A 23,406-nucleotide genomic window follows, 5' to 3' on the forward strand; every position below is an offset into this window, starting at 1 on the left:
GTCCTTACCTGCTCGTACAAGCGTGCGTGCGTGCATATCTGTGTCCGTGCGCGCCAGAGAGAGGCAGTGACATCTCACAGCTCCTTAAATCACTCAGACAATAATGATGCAAACAATGACACGCGCAGTAATTACGCGCCCGCACGGCCCCGCGCGCCTCGGGAGACTCCAGGGAGGGAGGGGTCACCCCTGGGAGGAGGAGAGGGGGAGGCAAGGAGGGAGGAGAGGAGAGAAAGTGAGGAAAGTTTTCTGCGGGTGAAAGAGAAAACACCTTCTGAGACTAAGGGACTTTTTTTCCCTTCCTCCCCGCTTCTCTCCCTCTTCTTCATCCGTCCATCCCGAAGAAGAAGAAGGAGAAGAAGAAGGAAACAGCAGAGACGGACCCTCCACCATCAATTAAATCCACACACGCGCGCGCTTAATTGGCAGCTGGCGGTGCGCACGTGAAGTCGCGCAGGCACACGCGCACACACCGTGAAGTGCAGAGCCGGAGCTCCTCCGGGTGCAGGTGTCCACGAGGGAGTAAGTGACCGCCGCACCTTCACATGCACCGGGATGGATCCATGGAGTCCAGTGCGTGAGACATGGCTGCTGCTGCTGCTGCTTGTCGCGGTGCTTCACACATCAACAGCAGGTAGGAGGATTCATTTTGTACATTCAGAGTTTTACTCCCCATGTTGAGTCGCTGTTACGTGTTAAGTTGAATCAGTCCATGGTTTCTCTTCTTTCTTTCTCTCTCTTACTTGGGTCTCCACCTGCCCTCAGATCCTCACACGCTCATGGAAGCCAAGTTGAAAAGTCCATAACCATTACCATTTTATTTCATTACAGCTAAAATACTCATTGATGGATCATTTGTGTACTTACTCTAAGTTTGTTTGTTGGATTGAAAATGAATTGGTCAAGCACAGATCAATTCCCATAGATCCCATCCCCCTCCTCCCAAAAAGTAGTCATTTCCAGTTAACTCCCAGTAAAGAACTGGCCCCAGTCTATATTTTGAAAAATGATTTTTGTCGTGCCAGGTCATGCAGGCCTGAAGCTTATTGAACTGAACTGATCGTTCCTCGAGCCCACTCGATGCACATTCGCTAGACAGTGAAAAAGGCATAGGCCTATATGTTCAGACTTGTTCTGCCATACCTGCCGCATGGGTCTCTGCTCTCCTACAGCTGCATGCAGGGATATTTGGGGAGCAGAAGTGAGCTGTGCTGGAGTGCGTTCACTTACAGTTTCCCCCTGAAGCTGCACTTGAATCCTATGAGGAGGTTTTATGGGCTTTTAGAGCCGGGTGTCGTTGATTTCCATCAAGATAAAGACGTGTTCATCAGTTTTTTTCAGCAGTAAAGTCTCATTTTTTATAGTTTTGCGATGTACAGTATATCCCACAGTACTTCAATGTGGCTTTACTAACTTAATTCCGCTCCATTACGTTATCACAATGAAGTATCTGGAAGTATCATGATGTTATCTGCTTGCACCAGGTCTGAAGCATGAGGACAGATCAAATGACTTGGCATATTCTTTAGTAATAAATCGATTTTCAAATAGTTTCTTGTGACTTGGTGTTACTCAATGGTTTTTAACGACAAGTTCATATTTGGCATATCATACCGAACACACTGTTGAGCCTCAAAGATAATTTTTCACCTTAGGAACAGCATTGACACTTCAGGGACCATTAAGTAGCTGCTCTAGAGCTTTCAATCATATTTCAAGATCTTCATCAGCAGATGGAGTTTGTTGGTTTTTCATTTTCTCTGGGCACTCAAAGAACTTCTGGTCCATGTTGCAGGGATAGCCAAGTAGGTTAAGTTAGCATGAAGACTGACAATAGAGGGACTAAGCTTGTCTCTGAACAAAGAGAAGAACATCCACCCAGCAGATCCTCTAAAGATCACTATTAACATGTTGTATCTTGTATGTTCCATCAAAAACATGTAAAAAAACGACACTTTCATAGGAGGCCATGCACCACAATACTTCTTGGCCTGTCATATAAATTCCTCAAGTCTTGCCAACATGAGGTTGCTACAGGGAATTAGTGATGACTCACTCTTGGCAAGAAGAGATTAAGTGTCATTACCAAAATGTGGAACTATCCTTTTAAAAATTAAACTTCAAGTTGAAAACATCAGTTGACAGATATATGTTAATTCATCTGCAGAGGTTGATCATTCAATAAGATTGAAAGCTCTTGAACGACTAATAAATGTTCCCCGAGACTCAAGGTCACTTATAAGCTTTAAAGAAAATTCATGAATCACATATAAATCACCTTAACTTTATTTGTTGTAATTTAATGGCCGCAAGTCAACATCCACCTGCTGTAGGCAGAACTACACCGGTGTTTTATTGTGAAAGAGCCAACGAGCAGGTGACTTGGCAGAGACTCTACCACGTTGCCTCCACCTGCTGAAAAGATGCTGAGAAAGACAAACAGTATTTGTGTTATGTCCCAATAATCTCTAAGCAGTTATTAACCAGCTCCCTTTGTAGTGAGGATTAAGAAAAACCTGCCTGGCAGCTATTAGTTACAGTTCATGAGTCATTAGTTTTAAAAATAGTTTCAAAGGTTGTTAATCTCGTCATCTGGTATTATTGCAAAAATAAATCAAGGAAAAACACACACACATTCTGGGACAAACCCCAGTGTCTGTGAAGGTCATTACTGAAGTGACTAATGTGACCTCTGGACCTTGAATGTCATCGGGGGTCAACCTAGGTCAGGGTGTGAACCCTGTAACATCTCACACCTGGTGGTCAGAGAACACATTCTCGTAAATGAGATTTATTTGTAAATAACCCTTCACGTGAAGAGAAAGACAGATCGTGCATCCTGTTCCTCTTCAGCACCTGGACAAACACTTTCACGACACCTGGTATTAAGCTGTCTTCAGTCACACGTCACTCTTCGTTTTTCGGCCTGTCAGCAAGTTGTCAGTAGTTTGGTGGGAAGTATGATCTAAGACCCCGTTCAGACCTGGTGTTAACAACCGTCCTGAGTGCTCCGATCACAAGTGGGCGGTGCTAAATGCTGGTTTGAACGCACCCAGGACACCTTTTAGGACACATTTGAGATTCAATCACTCAGACCACATCCGGAGGTGGCCTGAGACGCATGTGACCACATTCTTTAAGATGTGTAAAGGTAATTATCACCTGGGTAACATTGAATGATACTCAGCTATATCCTAAATCCAGTTTCAAAATCAGCCAATAGTATTTAAACTTTTCTTTGGGTTACCCATATATGAATCTTGAATGAAGACTGAATCTTATTGATTTTCAAACACAGTTACAACGGACACATCTTTCAACTCTGGCTAAAAATTACAACATTACATTTCCACTTCGTCAACAGAATAAAAAACGTACATGTTTGTCTGCATACAGAACAGGGAAGTGAGATCTGATCACAAGTGGCCACAGGAAACACATTCAGGATGCTTCCAGGTGTGAACCAACTTGTGATCGGATCTCTCCGGCTGGATGTGGATACCAGGTCTGAACAGGGCCCGAAACATCTTAGCAATGTGGTGAAGTTACGGTCAACGCCGTCATCTTTTGGCCCGAGGTGTTTCACTCACTCACCCACCTCTACCGTCTGTACATGATATGTGGGCTCAGCTGTCCTTGTAGTTGTCAATGTATAGCAGATAAACCCAAATTTGTTTCGTTTAAAGCAAATCTGCAGTTGTCGAGATGAAATCAGAAGCCCTCACCCCAATGTGATTAAACCAGATGTGTGTATTGTGCAATATGTTAGTGCAGGAAATGGTGTGATAATAAAAACGTTTACCTTAGCACAACTCAAAAAGGCCGGTGTTCAGAAACCATTTCTGCGTGTGTCTGCATTCAATGAAAAAATGTTCGTCTTCTGGCCACACCCCAATCAGTGGTGTCACGGCAGGTGGTTTTGATTTGACCGATGATGGGAAAAACCTGCTGTGACATCACAGACTGGTATCTGGCCAAAGGTGCAACATGGATTCAATCCTCTGCCCAGTAGTAGCTTTCTATCAGGGGATTTAGTGCGTAAATCAAATTTACCAGATATCTGCAGTCATACTAGCAGCTGAGCTCGGGGGGGGGAGGCTGTGTTGCTGTGTCCAGTCCACGTCACGCTTTTTGTTTACTGCTAATTAACCAATATAAGAATCTTAACACACTAAACACGTCCCTCTTTTCTGTCTTTTCTAATGGCTAATGCTCCTTTACTGTCTTTTTCACTCACTACTCCACCGTCAACCTGGGAAGGCTGAAGAATCGGCTTCTGATTGGCTGGCTGCAGTGTATGTCATACATCCTCCATCCTCCATGTTGGCAGATGGGACATATGCCAAACCAAAAAGTCAAAGAACGTATTTCTGTCACTTTAGGTTGTTCTTATCAGACTGATCTAAGTGTTTAATTAGACATTAGATCAGAATCTGGCTCCACATGACGTCAAAGGTGCATCCAGGATATTTGGGCTTAACGGTAGGAAGTGGAGACAGCTCGTCCATCTTTATTTACAGTCTATGATCTCAAATTTCCCCCTGCTATCAAATAGTGTGTTATTAATGTCTGCATGAGTCGTCACATTTGAATCCCGATCAATGAGCATGAGCCGCTCCTGCAAATGAAACGATCCCTTAATGGCTTCCCACACACAAACATGTTAATGAGTGGACCCCACAGTCAGACCCTGGGGTGTCTTTTTGTTGAATCGAACCACTCGACCACCATGAACCACTCAAAAAAATATCCCCAGTCCTTTGCACTGGTAAATCACATCTGCTTCCTTTACGATGATACATATTTGTGAAATATCCATGTCTTTGAGTGAAATACTGTTTTTTATGGGCAAAATAATGTTTTTATGGTGAATGTTTCAGAAGAGTTGGTCCTTTAACTTTTTTCTTTCAACAAGCCACCAGAGCTCAAGCCAAACCACAGGCCCCTTAGGTTCCTGTTAAATCCCACAATGACACAATGAGAGAAGAATCTGAAACTGAGATTCTGTTTTTTAAGGTGAAACCATACATGAAAAATACCAAACGTTGGATACTTTGAATGAATGATAATTTATCAGTCCATGTTCGAGGGGTTGAAGAAATGCATTCTTGTCTAGAAGCACTGAGATGTGTCTGTGTTTTGGAAGGACCACTCAAAGCCAGATGTTAATGTTTGAATTCTTTATAGGTTGCCCTGGTTCACTGGAGTCTGGGAGGATTACGCTTCCGTCTACTCACCTAAACAATGTCTGGAGTCACCTCCTCGAATGATAGCTTTATACTCGTAAGAACGGGAGGTCTGAAGGTGTCACAGACAACAGACATTTATTAAAAAGACATGACCAGCCATCAGTCAAATCAGTATATTTGAGCTTCAATATCCTTCTAATGAATCTTGTTTCAGCTTTGATAGAATTAGAGCAGCAAAAACCAATTATTTTCTATGTAATTATCTGTCACTTGTTTTGATTAAATCATAAACCCTTTGTGTTGATCCAAAATGAAGATTATCCATCACAATTTCCCCCAGTTGACCTCTTCCAAATCTGCGAGAAACCGATAGAAATCAAAACAACGAAATATAATAGAATATTCATCATGCTCAGAGCAGAATCACCTGAAAGTTACCTCAGAATAAGAACTTTATATCTCCATAGTGATGAGGGTCCTCAGCACCTTGCAGCCCCGCCATGTTTCTGAAATCACCTAAAACGGATAAACCAGACTCTGGGTGTGGAGAAAGTTTTTCTCTTTTTCTCCACCGTAGATTCTCCTACATACGAAGAGAGGAGTCAGGTGATGGTGGTGCAATCTCACCACTAAATATCACTAAATTTTTTTACCGTGATTCAGTGAAAGGTTGCATGACATTTGGTGAATATGTTCTCGCCCCCTGTACGATAAACTGGAATAGCTGTGTTTATGTCTTCAATTTTTATCTAGTGCAGCTATCAGGTCAACGGTTTAAATTTGTCCATACTTCCAATACTTCCAATACATCACAGCCTCAGCTGCACTGGGCTCAGTGCTCTTTAGCAAATGTTGGCATGCTAATAGCGTAGCATGCTGTCATGGAGGAGGACCCAGACTTGTTTTGATGAACTAGTTAGAGCCATTTATCAAAGCATTTCTTTCGATATTGTGCCCCGTTCAAATTGAAGACAGATTTGTCCTAGTTTACAGAAAATGCAGCTGACTGGTGTGTAATGTCTGAGTCCAGCCTCTCCAAGTCCCAGTGAGAAGAGGCGTCTCAATGCATTTGGTGCAAAAACAAGACCCACCAGCGAGAACCCAATGATTATAGCCAGGTTTAAACAACAGACAAAACCGAATTGAATTCGGACAAGCTGTTAAATCAGGATGAGTTGACTAATTGTTCGTGAAATATTTCCTAGTCAGTCATCGGTGTTTTGGTTCTTTGGTTTGTTAATGTTGTTTATAACATGTCCTTCGGATCACTAGAAAGCTCAACAAAGCACATACATCTAATCTAGAGGATTATCGTTGACTGCGTTTAAACATATCTTACAGACTCCGGCATAACTACGTCTACATGCTAGAAAATGTTCCCTTGCGTTCAAAAATAGCTGCTCTCTTTGTTCTCCAAAATCAAAGTCTCTGTGTGATGCAACATCCAACAATAATAGAGCACAGAGCCACATAAAGCAACGTGTAGCTGTCGGAGAGAAGGCCCGGTGTCCTGCGACCGACAAATATTGACGCAGGCTTTCATCTGTGTTTCAAGAGGAGAACGCTGTCACAAGTGCCAAAGGTTCCTAGAAGAAGATAAGACGCACATGTCAGTCGGTCTTCAGAGATTCTATTCCTTTATTTGACTGTTCATCTAAGTAATTGCATGTGTGTGTGTGTGTGTGTGTGTGTACTGTATGCACAACAGACAGACGGACAGACAGCAGGAGAGACTGTCCAGTGTGGTTCTTTGATCTGAGCCAGCTGAACTAAGAGGAAAGAAAACACATGGTCCCACCGTCCTATTCCTCCCTCTGTCTCTGCGCTCCTCGTCTCTTCTCCTCTCTGGTTTTCATCTCCTTCTTTTTATCCTTCATCTGGTTTTGTCTCGGGAGGAGAGCCATGTCAGATGTCGGAGAGGGACGCTGCAGAAAGAGAGTGAGGGGATTTGAACCCCTGTGTGGTGTCTGTTTTTTGTTGGTTGTGTAGGAGGCTCGACTAAGCATTTGTTTTTGCAAATGTCATGTTATTGCATTCTTCGCCATTACCAACATAATGATAGACTAATCACAAACACACACGTACAAACACACATAGACAAAAAACAAAAGCCCTTAACCAGTCATGAGTCATACACGTGCACAGAAACACACACACATCTGGTTGCCAGAAAATCCATCGTCTTTCCAATATGGCGCCCACTAAGTTGTCTGTGTGTCCGGGAATAAACTACAGTGCTTCATTAACTAAAAACTGGATCTTGCATGAAAGACGGTGGCCTCCACTTGGACTAGATAGATCTGTTCAGTTTGCCTTGTCCAGCCATTCGTCCATAGTTTAAGCTGCAGACAATATTTAGCAGCTCAGGTTTTGGCCGTATGTTACAGAACAGTGTTTTTGGTGCTCTCCTTTTTTATAATGTGATCTCAGTGATTTGGTTTTAGATGTGGAGGGAGAACTGGAATCTAACATGAGGTAACTGACTCAGCACTAGCATACAGAATATTGGAGGAGGTATAATATATAATCAAGCAACCTAGGAAGTGTTTTACTCTATCTTTCCTTGGCCATCAGTAAGAGCTTAAACCACAACCTTCACTAAGGAGCATTGAGTCTTTGAACTTAAAATGAATAATAATGTGTTAATTATTTACATCAACTTTTAATTTGTTATCTTGATATCATTTTTGGCCTTATCGCACAGCCCCACTTTGTGCAGGCCTCTGTCTTCACTGGACAAATGAACATAAACGTACCTCTATGTACATCTATGTTTATTTGTTGTTTCAAGGGATTTTGTTGTCTTCTGCTGGTGAGAGACATGATCAGTTGGATTGAGATCAGTTGAGTGACTTGCACAGGGCACAGTACCTGGACGGGACATTCCCAGGTTACCTTATCGGTATAATTAGGAAGATTGAATTTTCACACACTCGTAAAACCTGAAAGATTTTAGATTTATCACAGGTTGAATTCATGTGTGCAGGTTTTAATGATCAACCTGGGTAACCAAAGCAATGGCTGAGATTTCAAATCATGGTGACATTGCACCAACAAAAGTCTGGCCGGGTCTGACCATGTTCGAGACTTGATTCCTCCTGCAGTGGTCAACTGTCGATTCCAAAGTGGCTCTTTGGTTCTTTTGTCTTTCTCAGGCTTTCTCCTTCTTTCATGCTTAACTCTAACCCATCAAATGAAGGCTTAATGCCCCCTATAAAGAAAAGTATGACTGGGAAAGAAACACAAACAATCAGTCAAGTGAACAGTCTATTATCTTATTTATTGTAGGTGTACATAGGTGAGATCAAACTAAAGTTGCTGTAACCTGATATTTCTGTTATTCTCACCCATGCCTGGAAGCAAAGTGTGATGGAGGTTCACTGTGGACAACTTGTGTCACAAGTTCACTATTCACCCTCATTTTGTCTCTGAAAACCTTCCTGGTCAATTCCACTGAGTTTCTGTTTTTCTCAGGAAAGTTCAAATCCCCCAAAAACTCTCTGATCCTGTGCGAGTGTCATAGTTGAGTTGTTCATGCAGAGGATTACATGTGACATACTCTACATGTGTGTGCATGTTGATCATGTTGCTCCCAAGATAAGTACAGAGCAGCAGAGTTGATGGAGACCAGAGCTTTCAATGTGAGTGTGTGTGTGTAAATGTGTGTGTGTGTATGAGTGTGTGCAGTCATTATCACAATATTTAGATGTTGTGGTTTTGCTTGAACATACAAAGGCATCTGCAGAATAACGAAACATTACCTGATGTGTTTAAGTGCAGAGGTTCCATGTCTCGTCTTGTCCGGGCTGCCTTCAGGTGTCAGTGCTGCCGATCAGCTCTGGTTCCGTATGAATGAAAACTCTTTTCGTGCACACATCTGTTCCCTAAAGTCCAACTGTCTGCAGAGAGCCACGGAGTTCTACAGCCAGAAAACTATTTCAAATCAATTCCAATTCAATCTCTATCCAAAATGTCAAACCTATTAAAGTAATAAAAAACCTTGATTCTGAAGCCTGATGCTTATTCAGAATTCAGTATTTTATCACCACCTGGTTAGTAAACTTTTGTGAGCTCACATAAAAAACAAAACTTTCACTGTGAACAATCTAGTTGTGTTGCATAGCCATTGTGTTGCATTACTTAACATTGTACATGTGTTTCTAATTTTGATGTCAGTCTGATAACAAAATTGTGTTGTGCAAAAATACATCTTTGATGCTGCAGTGATCAATCGGAGCTCAAGTCACTGAGAACAATTATTAAATATATACTTTTACAAACGTTTCTCAGACCATAAAGCAAAGTATACTGGCATCTATGAGCTAGAGCATGCCAAGATTTAATAACACTGCTGTAGCTGCATCAGTAAATCACATGATGGCAGGTTCATGAAAGACAGAACTACATGCGGAGAGAGTGCCAGCAGCCTGGCAGACGGACACAAGGACAAACTGATGGACAAACAGAAAGAATGGGCAACAAACACATCTGGTGCTCAGATTCAGGCGTGATGCCAACCTCTTGTGTGCATGCACGTGTGTGTGTGTGTGTAACAGCGTTGGTGTGGTGAAAGGTGCGAGGCAGATGGAGGGTTTACGTAAGCCTCAGAAATACGTGTGAAAAGGAGCCACACCAGTAGAGGCTTGCCCTCCTCTCCCCTACCATCTAAGATTTCTGCTATTTTCCCTCTTTACCCCCTTCGCTCCCTTTTTTAGCTTTCAGTACATTGTGTTGCACATTCCTCCCCTATCGTCACACTCAGTTTCATCTTTTACATAATTTTCTGCTTGCAGTGAGATTTGTGTGTGTGTGTGTGTGTGTGTGTGTGTGTGTGTATTAAAGTAAGAGATCACATGTGCGCGTTGCATATGTTCAGCATTTTTGCCCTAAACTGTTGTAGAATTCCAAAAGTCTCTTTTACGTTTTTATTTCCTTGAGTGTGTGTGTGTGTGCACGTGCATGCTCTGTTGCGCCAAAACATGTTAAGGACACACACATCCTTTATTGCTCTCTTGGAATGAGTCTTTGTTGTGTGATGCAATCTGTGTTTCTTGTGTCAGGGATGAAGTCTAAGTTATTATCTTGCGATTACACTGAGCTGCTGCAACGAGTATCACAGAAAGACTCATCAGTCTGTTTACAAGGTCGTCTAATGACAGAACAAATGTCAGCCACATGTTTCAAATGTAGAAACATAAAATAACAAACATTGTGCATTTACAACTGTCGCTCAGGAAGATCCCTTATTTTGACATTCATCAGCTCAGCAATTACACTGTTTGCCTTCAGGTGCTGTGGAGGAAGTGTGTGTGGAAATGTTGGGTGGGTTCTTTAGAGCTTGTTTTCTGAAAATTGGCTGCCTGTTATCCCCTTCAAATGGTTGACATGGGAAGGTTTTGACTCAGAATGGAACAAAAGAAGCTAAAAGAATCTCTAGGAAGTGTTTGATCCATTGTGAAAAGAGATTTGTGCAGCTTTGAGAGAAAACACGTGATGGACAATTCATTTCCAGTGAGGATATGAACCATATCCTGTGGTAAGAAGCTGAGGTGCCTTGAGATACAGAAAACATGGCTGTTAAATAAGGTTTAACGTAAATCCATCAGATTGCTTCATAGGAAGTACAACAAAGATACAAGTGTCTACACAGAGGTCACACAATTAAACAACACAATTCATTTAGACGTTTATATGTGGTTTAAATAATGCTTTATTTTCCCCTCTTATTATATAACATTCGAGCAAACTCTGGTCCTTATTGCAGATTGTTAATACAAAAGTCACTGGGCCTCTGATCCTATCCAAGCCTTTCTATTCTACTGTATATTCCCACACGGACATCTTCCCCGATGTGTAACCCTCAGTCAGTCAAAGAAAAAGTCGTAAATGAAAATCATATAAAAAAAGCTTCGGTTGTAGCCGAGCCAAAAGTGATGAATCCTCCTCGATCCGTCCCTGTTTAACTGTGTGAGTCGTGTTTGAGGTTGGACAGTGAAAATCATCAGTGCCTGATTATTATTATAGAGTTGTGGTTTCCAGTGCTTTGCAGAGGCAGCACTTTGTTTGTGATGCTGCAGCAGAAAATAATGGACGTGTGTGATTTCGACCAGGCCTGTTTTTGTCTTTCATTCACTTTAATCTACTTTAATTCTTTAAAGGGGACACGTTGATGAACAGCCTCAGATCGTCTCATCCTCAAATCCAAGCATCGTCTTTCTTTCTTTCACAGCCGCTCCCATCGATGTCCTGAAGGTCCTGGAGCTGTCGGAGGACATGGAGGGAGTGTCGCTGGAGGCCGGGCTGTGCACCAGCAGGACGGGCCGAGAAGAAACTGACCTCTCCTTTAAAATCGATAAGAAGATCCAACTGAGCGCTCCCACCAAGCAACTCTTCCCTGGTACATTTCAATACAGAGGCTTTGTTTAATTTGAATTTGTGCCATGAGAGCCTGCGTCTAAACATATGTGTGTGTGTGTGTGTTCCTACCAGATTCACCGTTCCCTATGAATTTCTCCGTGATGACGACAGTTAAAGCTGTGAAAGGCTCACAGGTCTTTCTCCTCTCCCTGTACGACTCGCAGGTACGCATCGAACACGTGATGAATCTTTTTCTCTTCTTTATCCACTCTGCATTCTGTCACTCTGAATCTTTTGTCTGTTTCCACAATAAATGAAAAGGGAAACTCCTCCTTTAATCCGATAATTCTGCAACATTATCCATCGTTCTAATTTGCCCTTGAGCCAAAGAAACTGAATCCTTGCCAACCATTACCTCTGCAGGATTCCTACTGGGATCAGCATCGCAGGTTGTCCTCAATGTAGGATTATGATTTTTCTAAATGTGTTCCAAAGTCGAGAAACCTGTTTACACTAACTAAAAAATGACTGGTTCCTCTTCTTATCATAGTTTTATCCCCTCACACCTCGTCTTCCCTCCGTGTCTCCTCCTCTCTCAGGGCACTCAGCAGCTGGGGGTGGAGGTCGGTCGGTCTCCTGTCTTCCTCTATGAGGACCACGAGGGTCAGCCACCTCCTGAACTTTACCCCACCTTCAGGAAGATCAACCTGGCTGATGGCAAGTGGGTAACTGCACACACACACACACACACACACACACACACACACACACACGCACAAACAGGCACCCAAACACCAACTTTTTGTGTTTCTTTTGCGTTAAAGTTTTGAAGTTAGTAACACACGCTACAAAAGTTCCCTTAAAAGGCCTCTGCAAACACTTTTTCTATAAATATAACAAATACATCGAAATGAGCTGGTTCTCCTCTGTTTCCCACCAGGTGGCACAGAGTAGCCTACAGTGTGGAGGGCCAGTCTGTGACCCTCTACCTGGACTGTGTCAAGCTGGACACGCTGGACCTGCTCAGGGGTCACGACCCCCACGTCAGCACCGAGGGAGTCACCGTGTTTGGAACTCGGCTGCTGGACGAAGACGTGTTTGAAGTGAGAATATCACTGTCGTTGTGGGGGTGCTATGTAAATCAACAGCAGGGAACGATTTAAGCCGGTGGAGCTGAAAGCCTTCACTCTGTTGAACATGTTAAAAAAGCAGATCGAATCATTTGCTGTGTTTGGTGAAAACTCTTTTGCCTTCGGGGGAGAAGAAACTTGGCAGATGCAACAAAAAAAAGCCACAATAAGTTCCTTGTGTGTGGTGAGGAAGTGTCTCTGCTTGCTGCTGCTTGTTTGCATTTATCCATCAAATTGTGACGAAATGATCAACACAAAGGATTTCCCTCTACACTGCCCTCCAGTGGGTTTGCAGCTGTACTGCACTTACTACTGCATAGTTTTTATATGTATGTTCAAGTAAAAAAATTATAATTGAGTAGCTCAATTTGCATATACACATTTGACTAATAAATATTACTCTTCTCATATAAATCTAAATGAGCATTGCCCTGTTCAAGCTTAGAAGATCCTGCAGATTTTTCACAATAAGCTTTGGGAAAAATCTTTCCCAAATCTGTGGCTGTGTCAAATCTTTCTAGACTTTCATGAGTTCTGTTTCTGACGTGTCCTCAGCGCAGTCAGGTCATTCTGACAGATTTCAAACGTGATCTCCGACCTCTGTCTTTAGCGCAGTGTCAGGTGGTCCATCTGTTTAACTGAGCAGCGTTTGGCTTGGACTCGTGGGTGTGTGTGTGTGTGTGTGTGTGTGTGTGTGTGTGTGTGTGTGTGTGTGTCTGTCGACTTCATATGCTGCGGCAACTCCAGACTGAACCTCTGGAGCTGATCAGCTGCAAAGCAACAATAAAAAGTCAAGTTATGTCACTTTGATGATCAACTAAATGATCACATGCAGCCAAAGATACAGACATGGGAGACACATGTCATTCGTATAATTAATGACACGCTGCTCATTGAGGATCAGTGATGACATCATTAACTGACGCCTGTGTGGGTTCAGCAGACTCAGCCTTGTTTGTGTTTGTGGTGGTGACGCAGGGGGACATCCAGCAGCTGCTCATCGTGGACGACCCCCGAGCAGCGGAGACGTACTGTCAGGACTACATCCCAGACTGTGACGCAGCTCTGCCCTACGACAGCATTCTGACGGAGGCTGAGGAGGTAAGTCCCCCCACCCAACGGCTGTAGAGAGACTCGAACCACATGTCAGCCTCAAGACGTGAACAGCGAAGGGTCAGAAATCAGATCAGCCACGAGGGAAACAGTCGTCCTGTGGATCATTCTTTAGATAACATACACTTGGAGGCACTTCAGGTGTCGAGGCTGTAAACCCAGAGCTGTCGTTTAAAAAGTGAAGAAGCCCCTGAGGTTTCATTTGTGAGAGGAGAACTATTACAGGTATGTATGAACAGTTCATAGGGCAGAGGAGACAAACGTAGATCAATGATTCATATGTTCACACAAAGTAATCCTCTTAAACTCAACACTAGTTCAGGGTTTTTGCAGGGTCAAGTCTTCAATATGTTAAAATATCATATACATACTTTTAGGCCGGTCTGAATTATGTTCACGTTCATTTAATGCTGCTTCGGTTGCACTTTTAATCTCTTAATCATAATCTTTAAAATAATTTTTTGGTGGATCTTTGAAGATAAATGTTTGCTGGTGTGTGCAGTTTGTAATATGTCTGTTTTCAATGATAAAGATATTAGCACGCTGTGATAAAACGACAAAAACAAACACCAAGTATTTAGAATTGACCTCAGTCCACTCAGCTGTGGGATAGACTCAGGATACTTACTGTTGGGTTCTTCTCTTCTCGGCTACTTCGCCTTATCAAGGTGTAAATAGTTCTGTGACTTTGATATTCCGTCATATCTGTTGGACTTGACATGGATCTTAAAATTCATACCGTCTTAAATCTTAAAACACCTGCAGATTTGATCTACTGTGTTTTATTCTAGTTGATTTGATTTTCCCTTCTAGAAATAAAACATGAACCTGAAAAGCTACGAAGGCCCACTGAGCCCTCACCCTCTCTCTCTCTCGCTCTCTCTCTCTCTCTCTCTCTCTCTCTCTCTCTCTCTCTCTCTCTCCCTCTCTCTGGGGGCGAGCGGTCGTAACGTAAGCGCCAGTCATCTCTTATCATCGCCACTGTGTTCCCTGTGCGCTCGGTGGTCCACGTCTCTCCCTCCTCTGTCTCTTTCTCCGTTTTTTATATTTCCTCTTCTCTTTATACCGTCTGTTTGTCTCTCTCTCTCTCTCTCTCTCTCTCTCTGTTGGCATCCCTCTGTCTTGTACAATTCGCTCCGTGGTTTTGTGATCCGGGCTCCTCTGCCAGGTTCTGTGTGCCAGTGCTTCACACCACTGGCAAGAGTTTCAAATCCTTCCTCTGCCGATGCTGTTTGATTTATCGCCTGGCACACGGCTCACAGCACTGGATTCCTGGTTCCCTGTTTTATGTTGTCCGAGATATTTTGAGCCTGGTGATAGAAAAAGACGCCATCTTGGAACCGACGAAGATGTCATGATGTAATATGCGGGGCTCGAAGAAGCCAAATTCCAAATATTGAGTGGAGGCCAGCTGGAGCCGCTCTTCATATTTCATTTGTTCTTCTAGTAGCAGATCCCTCACTCCGACAGCCGGCAGAAGAAATGGTTCACATCTCAATGCACCTCCCTTCTCTGCCATCACAATACTACCTGACCGTTTCCATCTCAATGCTCTGTGTCCTTTTAAAGAAAACATTACATGTGCTGACGTCATGCATCACCTGTGGCTCGGTGCCTCTGCCATCCTTTGACTCTGGTTTATGGTATTCAGGTGGAGAGAGCGCCGAAGAAACATGTGGTGGAGGCGTTTGAGGAGTTCGACTACAGCGACCTCTATGATGATGGCTCCCTCTCCACGGTGACCGCCGGCCCGAATGTCACAGAGTACGAGGTGAGGGTCAGCAGGACGTGCAGCAGGGTTGTGTTGCTCTCTCTCTCTCTCTCTCTCTCTCTCTCTCTCTCTCTCTCTCTCTCTCTCTCTCTCCTGCATCTTTCTCACCATCTGTTTGTCGGGACAGATCGTGGAGTACGAGGACTACGACAACTCTACAGATTTCTACCAGGTGAACGAGTACGAGGAGGAATACGACGAGGGTTATGGACCGGCTCAGAGAGAGCGGGAGTATTCCCTCAACACGCAGGTCACCATCCAAACTTCCACATAACATTGATTCATCCAGTGGAGCAGGTCAGGTATTCTGTGTGTTGAGAATAGTCTGCATTAACGCTGAGTGTGTGTCTGTCCGTCTCCTTTCATCAGAATTTACCAGAGAAAGGACAGAAAGGAGAACCAGGCATTTTGGGACAGGTGAGAAAGAAATACACAGTTTTATGAAACAACTCACACAACATGACCACGCAAGGGAGGGATGTTAAATCTTCAATGATGAATGATTGTAATATGAGATGAATATTAATAAAATCAACTAAATGATGATGATGTGATATTTGCTGTGGGTGTGTACCAAAGAATCATATTTCTTTAAATTTCTACTATATGATTTATTGACTGACTCTTAGTCCCACAATGCTTCTTTTATTATTTTATGTGCTGACACATTTTACCTTTATCAAATAACTGCAGCTCCTGCGATTTGAATTTTGCACCTTGCCCTGTTGTGATTTTAATATTTAGATTAATTGTTCAGATACACTGTTCAGTTTTGTCCTGATCCAAACCAGGAAGTGAGGAAAATCCAACAATAATTGCTTCTGTAGAGGTCTTGCACAGAAGCTTGTTTCAGGACAGCACTGCACTGGGATGTTGTTCAGATTTAACTGAATAATTGTTCAAAAATGTTGCAGCTAAAGTCCAATAAATCCAGATGAATCCACATACAGATGTAATCGGCTGAGATTGCTAATGTATAAATAATTGGTGTATATATATCAGCTGTTGAGAAACTGCAGCGGAGAAGTATCAAATATAAGTTTGAGTTAAAAAACAATGACATATTCGGTTTCACAGAGTACTGACAAGTACAGGGGGGATGATGTGAAAATACATACACACCATTAAAAAGTAACATATATACAGAACACATATATGAATATACATATTTCCTGTATTGCCTATACCTATTGACCAGTTTATAGCTCAACTGTTAAATATCCCATTCTCAACACCCCCCCCCCCCCCTCGCCCCATTTGTTTGTCTGATATTAATACTGCACATGTATAAGAGTGTTTAATTAAAACCAAATTCTTGTGACATTTCTGCAGGGCACGCAGATCACAGGAGCCTACGGGCCTCCAGGACCTCAGGTTAGTGACACGGCTGAATGGCATCTACCCTGAAACACATTTCACTTTCACCTCCAGTTATGCATGTGGTGTTAGTTTTGCATAAATTTAGCTGAAGGGATTTTTAATATGTAAATGAATAGAAAAGGTTTCCATCTCTCACAGCTGACTGTGTTTTTCGTCTGTTCGTAGGGAGAGCCAGGGTCTTCTGGCATCACAGGACCAGTGGGACCTCGAGGAGACCCCGGGGAGCTGGTAAGGACCCTCCTCTGTTCAACATGTGAGTGACTGACTCCACCACACGTTGGCGTCTCCTTATAACCTCCTGTGTCTCCCCTCAGGGGCCTCCAGGGCGGCCGGGTCTGGATGGAGCTGATGGGATCCCAGGACCCCCAGGCAACATCATGCTCATACCGGTAACTTGAAGATCCTTGTGTGTTGCCCTTGGCCTTGCAGGCTGCAGTCTTAGTGGTGTGGCAGTTATTTGCTCCTGGTAACCTTTTAGCGGCGCCTCGGGGTAAATGGCAACGTGTGAATGATGCAACAGGGAAACGGGGCCGGCTCTAGATTGTTACGTAAATTAACCATTTATTTGTCTTTGTAAACTAGCTCCTGCTCTTTCTTTATCCTCCAGAAACCACAAAAAACATTTACTTTATTTTGTTGTAGAGAATTGTTCTCCAAAATATATTTGATCAACCACATTGATGTGTTAACACAATGCTTTGTTGACTAATGTCCTTACATGGGTGTTGACTTGGTTTGAGATCTGGTGAATGTGACAAACACAGCTTATGATTCAAGTCATTTTCATACTTTACGTCACTTTTGCTTAAAAACAGCTACATTTGTGAAGTTTTTCCGATCGTCTATCTGGACTTTTTATATTATTTCACTCTTACTCAACTTTTTATTAAAGAGTTGAATAGCAGTGCTAGACATTGGCCACTAGGTGGGGTATTGAGTTTGACGTGACTGCATTGTGTTTGTGTGTGTGTGTGTGTGTGTTTGTGTGTGTGTGTGTGCAGTTCCAGTCAGGAGGCGGCCCAAAGACAGGTGCTGTGGTTTCTGCACAGGAGGCGCAGGCCCAGGCCATCCTGCAGCAGACAAAGGTTAAAAAACTAAAACAAATCATATCTTAAACACAACAGCTTTAGTAGAAAACCTGCAGTTTGCATGTCGCTGACTTGACTTCTTCTTCCTCCTCCTCCTCCTCCTCCTCCTCCTCCTCCTCCAGCTGGCGATGAAGGGACCTCCAGGACCACTCGGTCTCAGGGGACGACCCGGACCACTGGTGAGTGAGATCACAGCAAGATGACATTTTAGTGTATATAGTTATGCTGCTTTATTTTCAGAAGAAGTGGCGGTTCAGGTGAAGGGTGAATCAAATATCCTTATTTATTAATTGTAGTGTTTTAAATAACCTGCTAGATTCATATCCTGAGTAGGGACGATACCAAAAATCAGGGAACAAAGGATCCATGATATAAACTCATCAACTTCCTTTTTAGTGGAAATGTGTGCACGTGTGTGAATGGTGTCAGACAGAGGATTCCATAGCCGACTTGTTTAGGACTCAATGTTTTTAAACTTTTTCCCCAGGGTTCCCCCGGTTCCTCTGGGCTGAAGGGGGCCAATGGAGACACGGGGCCACCGGTGAGTGAGCTGCTCATCTCGTTAACACACTCGTATAATAACACTGGAGTTCGTCTTAGAACCAGCCTGACTGTCACCATCTTTCTCTTTCCACCTCTCCACCCCAGGGTCCTTCAGGAATGCCAGGTATCCCGGGTCAGAACGGACGACTTGGGAAAAGGGTGAGACGGTTTACTGGATTTAGTTTTTTCTCGATATATATAAACATCTGGTTCCTCAGAAGAATCCAAGGGGAAAAACTGCATCTTTTCTCCAAAGCTGTAACTGGTGTGTCTTCGTCAGGGTCGCTCAGGTACAGATGGAGGCCGTGGTGCAATCGGAGAATCTGGAGCGAAGGTAAAAAAATAAACTGGCTTCAAACATTGTCCCCTCACTGTCTCCTCTGTCTTTCACAATACGAACCCATCTGTGTATTCTTTCAAATCTCAGGGTGATCGCGGGTTCGACGGCCTGCCTGGTCTGCCGGGAAACAAAGGACATAAAGTAGGTTTAGCCGACTGAATTGAAGAGCAGTGTTGAGCTGATGATTCATGAAACTAACGGCCAACTCCCGGGTGTTTAATCTCTCCAGGGGGACAGAGGTAAACCAGGTCTGTTAGGTCCTCCAGGAGAATCAGGGGAAAAGGTGAGAGCTCGTGGTGCTTGTAGGTTTATGTTTATATTTGAGTCTGTGCCTGTGTGTTCAGGTAGTAACACTTGAGTTCCTCACAGGGCTCTGACGGGCCGGTTGGGCCAAGAGGACAGCCAGGTGATGCTGTGAGTGTTTACACACACAAACACACAAATATTAAAATACATCACACCAAGGATTTCACATATACAGGATCAGTTTCCTTGTGGTAAGTTCTGTTTTTAAAGAGTTTTTTAAAGTCAAGTGAGAGGAAATTACCCCGATGAGGTTGTCAAGAGGCTATCAAGTTGCATTATGGGAGATGGGAGGTCCAGTTTTTTGGGGATTTGATCTATACTAGAGACTCATACCTCTGCACTTGCTGCACCTTTCATTGTGTCATAGACAAATACACTATACCTGTATACAATGCTATCATCAATCCATCTGTCGGAGGCTTTTTCTTCTGCTGCTTCACAAAAATATTATATATAAGTCTTGAGACTCAATAGACGTTATTACAAAAAAACACAGACACACACACACACGCACACACATGTCATCATATTTCATTGTATGTTAACTGTGTTTCAGGGCTCCAGAGGTCTGAATGGCCCCAGAGGTCGTGCTGGTCCCTCCGGCCAACCTGTGAGTGTGAACCTTACACCTTTTTATACATACCTCACTCTGCACATACACACACACACACACACACACACACAGTCACCCCCGTTAAGCATCACACTTGGCAGCAGTAGAAGATACTTGAAATGATCCCACTACTTTACCTTTGTGTTCGTTCATGCAGTGAAACCGAGGCTCTTCTCTCCAATCCGAATCTATTGAGCTGCGGTGTCGGGATCAGATAATTCCATATGACAATGTTTAATCACAACTTTATAGCAGTTGTCGGTTTGTCAAACACGATGTTATGTAATTCTTATCTGCAACTGAGATTGTGACTCAGAGTCTCTCTCTGCCAAACACAACATCGCATTTCCCAACACCTGAAGCGGATTCTTTCGACTGTGCACAATTTACGTTTGCACCGATAGTCAGCACGAGTTCGAACTTGTCGCCATTGGATGACACATCGAGGAGCCGTTTTTTCTTTAAATTACATATTTACCTGCTTCCATATACATGTTGTCGGTTAATTAAGCATCACACATCAAAGAAGGAGGTGCTGATATTTGGTTTCATGTAGTTGTCTAGTAAACTCACGTAACAAGCCTCATGGACATTTCTGTTCAAGGAAGAAGGCAGCGAACCCTCCCTCCTCATGTCTTTAGGAGGACTGGAAAAAAAAGATAAAGCCAGAAAATGAATCCCATATAGGGAGATTGACATGTGCAGTATAGCCTTGGCAGTGTCACAATCTCCCTTTAATTACAATATATCTTCCTCCAGGGTGCTATTATCTCTGTAATGAAAAGCAAGTGCACTCGAGGACACAGGAACAAAAAAAAAGAATAGTGGCTTCCATTAACTGCCTCCCTTTCTTCCCCCCCCCGCAGGGCATTCGAGGAATTGATGGCGTTCAAGGCTCGAAGGGAAACATAGTGAGTAAACTAAAGACAGGAGCCGGTGGAGCCTGATGACAAACTAGGCCCCACAACATAATCATTTCCCTGTTTGTGACAGGGATCCCCGGGAGACACCGGAGCACCGGGACAACAAGGCAACCCTGGAATAGTGGTATGAGCTCAGATCCTAACAACTAATCACATTAATGAATACACAGAGGCACTAATGTTACACCTCCATTACAGGGTTTCCCTGGTCCTCAGGGGTTAGTCGGGTTGCCAGGAGAGAAGGTACGACTCTTTAAGTTTGAAGTACATCTTTAAAAGTTGGAAGTGCAGAAGACGTGATAATTGATTGATCTGTTTTTGTCTGGTATAGGGGCCTCAGGGGAAGAAAGGGATGCAGGGCTTACCTGGAAACGATGGACCCTCAGTACGTATATGTTCTCTTCTCTTAAAGACACAATGCATTCTGTCGCACACCTAATCCCGACTTAAGAATCACAACTACATTCCTGACTGCAGCCTTGGCTTCTTTACAACAGGGTCATCCAGGACGAGAAGGCACCCCAGGTGAAAAAGGCCTGCCGGTAAGTCTGTCGTTTGTCTGTTGTTCTGCTGCTGTTCAGGTTGACAAAGGAGGTGTCAGTCAAATTAATCTGTTTATATTTTCATCTGCAGGGTCCTTCGGGGGTGCAGGGGCCTGTTGGGTATCCTGGACAACGAGGGGTTAAGGTAAAAAATGCTAATCAGAGTTGTAGTGGTTGTTTCTTTAACTTTTATTTGTATGAGTAAGATCATGCATTATTAGGTGACTGAGTGTGGAACTTGGTGCATCTAGTTTGAGTTTATAGGGACTGTTCGGCCTTGACGGAGTTATTTCCTCCACTTAAACTTCAACACCATAACAATGGCATTGAAACATCATTTGAATATGGAAATATTGTAGTTATTGAACAAAGGTACCCTATTTAAAACCTGAATGCATGGAAGTATTACAAGCTATGAGTACCTGCTCCTGATGGAGAAAGCAGTAGCAACATTTTTTTTGTTGTGGTTGTAACCTCATGCTAATGTCATAAACATCCAGTAATATTATATCATGTGTTTTGTGTTGATTCCAGTTCTGTGTCTCTTCCTGTTTAACAGGGAGCAGAAGGAATCCGAGGATTAATTGGAAGCAAAGGAGAGAAGGTAAGCATCTGTGTTTTAACCGTGGAGGTAACACAACATCCTGATGCTGCACAGGGTGACAGCTTTTAGTTTTCTTCCATTGTGATTTTTAAAAAATCTGTTAAACTGGATTGACTGTCAGCCCCGCTGTGTCCTCCTCACCCTCCGCTCTGTCCACAGGGAGAGGACGGTTTCTCCGGGGCCAAGGGGGAGATGGGAGTGAAGGGCGACACTGGAGACAATGGGGTTCCAGGTGGGAGAGGAGAAGATGGACCAGAGGGACCAAAAGGTCAGACGGGTCCTCTGGGAGAGGGCGGCCCATCTGGTATTTCTGGAGAGAAGGTATAAAGCTACGTTAGCATGTTTAATGCTAATAGCAATTTATAAAAATGTTCTCTAGTCATGTTGTACAAGAAAAGTCACACAGTCTTTTTTTTTTTTAAGGGAAAACTGGGAGTTCCAGGGCTGCCAGGGTATCCAGGACGTCAGGGGCCAAAGGTAAAATGAAGGAAATAATAGACAATTGGTTTAATTCATGTTGACAATTAGACATGTGATGGATGAATGGATTTCTCCTCCACAGGGTTCTGATGGTTTCCCTGGTTCAGTGGGAACTGCAGGAGAGAAAGGGAAAAAGGTGAGTGGAGAGTTTATAATCATAATTATGAAGATGTCTGGAAGTAAGACCTCTTTAATTCACATCCTGTCTTCTGTGCTTTTACCCAGGGTCCTGCAGGACAACCAGGAGGTGGAGGCCAGAGGGGTCCAAATGTGAGTGCTGTGTTTTCAAATATGAACCAGTTCAGTAGGTAATGGAGCAAATTTCCTTTTAAATTATTTACCACCAGCTGAGGCAAGCAACATCCCCGAAGTCCTGGTCCCTCTCTGTGTTTTTCTCTAGTCCATTAGCTTTTGTAAATCAAGAGTCATCTCGCAGAACGTCTCTGTAACTGGAACTGTTTTCCTTTCAAGAGTCATTGCACGACTTGCAAAGACAACAATTCCTCCCGTGTATCAAACCCTGCAGTGATCTCATGCACAGAAATGACTTGTTGGATGTTTTTTCCCATGTCGCTGTGTTCATTAAACCAGTAACTGAACCAGTGTCTGACCTTTCGCTGTGCAAAGACATAGAGACTCACTGAGCACTGAACTGGGGACTGGTTAGAACTACACCTTCCGTTTTAGGTTAGTAAAAGTTCAGGCCCATCTTCCATTTGGTCTCACTCCTGTTTCCTCCCTGACAGGGTGCACGAGGTGGCAGAGGAGCAAGAGGGCCGACGGGGAAATCAGGAGAGAAGGTCAGCTGATTCTCCTCCAGTCAATAGCAACACCCCGTGACCCCTTACTGAAGGATGAATACATTTAATACTATTATTTTCCTCCATCTTTTTCTTGTGACTTATCTTTTCAAAGGGCGCCTCAGGTCATGATGGACCCGCAGGATCTAATGGAGAGAGGGTAAGAAAAATGCTTTAATAAAACTCATCAATTGTGTAACTGTTTGATCATCTATTAAATTTGCCTC

The 23,406-nt window shown here is 43.4% G+C and overlaps 1 protein-coding gene across 1 annotated transcript in view; it reads left to right on the plus strand.

The window, feature by feature from the left end:
* Positions 1-555: 555 nt before the first annotated feature.
* Positions 556-23,406, plus strand: part of LOC133953461 (collagen alpha-1(XI) chain-like) — a 32,709-nt gene continuing 9,858 nt past the window's right edge. The window contains exons 1-33 of the mRNA XM_062387387.1: positions 556-634; positions 11,419-11,586; positions 11,679-11,770; positions 12,146-12,267; positions 12,487-12,649; positions 13,655-13,777; positions 15,441-15,560; positions 15,688-15,810; positions 15,930-15,977; positions 16,893-16,934; positions 17,106-17,168; positions 17,255-17,329; positions 17,942-18,025; positions 18,151-18,207; positions 18,516-18,569; positions 18,677-18,730; positions 18,852-18,905; positions 18,999-19,052; positions 19,141-19,194; positions 19,281-19,325; positions 19,774-19,827; positions 20,824-20,877; positions 20,952-20,996; positions 21,085-21,138; positions 21,251-21,295; positions 21,387-21,440; positions 21,855-21,899; positions 22,059-22,220; positions 22,323-22,376; positions 22,462-22,515; positions 22,605-22,649; positions 23,126-23,179; positions 23,295-23,339. Coding sequence (XP_062243371.1) covers positions 556-634; positions 11,419-11,586; positions 11,679-11,770; positions 12,146-12,267; positions 12,487-12,649; positions 13,655-13,777; positions 15,441-15,560; positions 15,688-15,810; positions 15,930-15,977; positions 16,893-16,934; positions 17,106-17,168; positions 17,255-17,329; positions 17,942-18,025; positions 18,151-18,207; positions 18,516-18,569; positions 18,677-18,730; positions 18,852-18,905; positions 18,999-19,052; positions 19,141-19,194; positions 19,281-19,325; positions 19,774-19,827; positions 20,824-20,877; positions 20,952-20,996; positions 21,085-21,138; positions 21,251-21,295; positions 21,387-21,440; positions 21,855-21,899; positions 22,059-22,220; positions 22,323-22,376; positions 22,462-22,515; positions 22,605-22,649; positions 23,126-23,179; positions 23,295-23,339 — 2,439 coding nt within the window. The remainder of the gene's footprint in view (positions 635-11,418; positions 11,587-11,678; positions 11,771-12,145; positions 12,268-12,486; positions 12,650-13,654; positions 13,778-15,440; positions 15,561-15,687; positions 15,811-15,929; positions 15,978-16,892; positions 16,935-17,105; positions 17,169-17,254; positions 17,330-17,941; positions 18,026-18,150; positions 18,208-18,515; positions 18,570-18,676; positions 18,731-18,851; positions 18,906-18,998; positions 19,053-19,140; positions 19,195-19,280; positions 19,326-19,773; positions 19,828-20,823; positions 20,878-20,951; positions 20,997-21,084; positions 21,139-21,250; positions 21,296-21,386; positions 21,441-21,854; positions 21,900-22,058; positions 22,221-22,322; positions 22,377-22,461; positions 22,516-22,604; positions 22,650-23,125; positions 23,180-23,294; positions 23,340-23,406) is intronic.

Source organism: Platichthys flesus, chromosome 5, assembly GCF_949316205.1.
Source record: "Platichthys flesus chromosome 5, fPlaFle2.1, whole genome shotgun sequence".
Lineage (NCBI taxonomy): Eukaryota > Metazoa > Chordata > Actinopteri > Pleuronectiformes > Pleuronectidae > Platichthys > Platichthys flesus.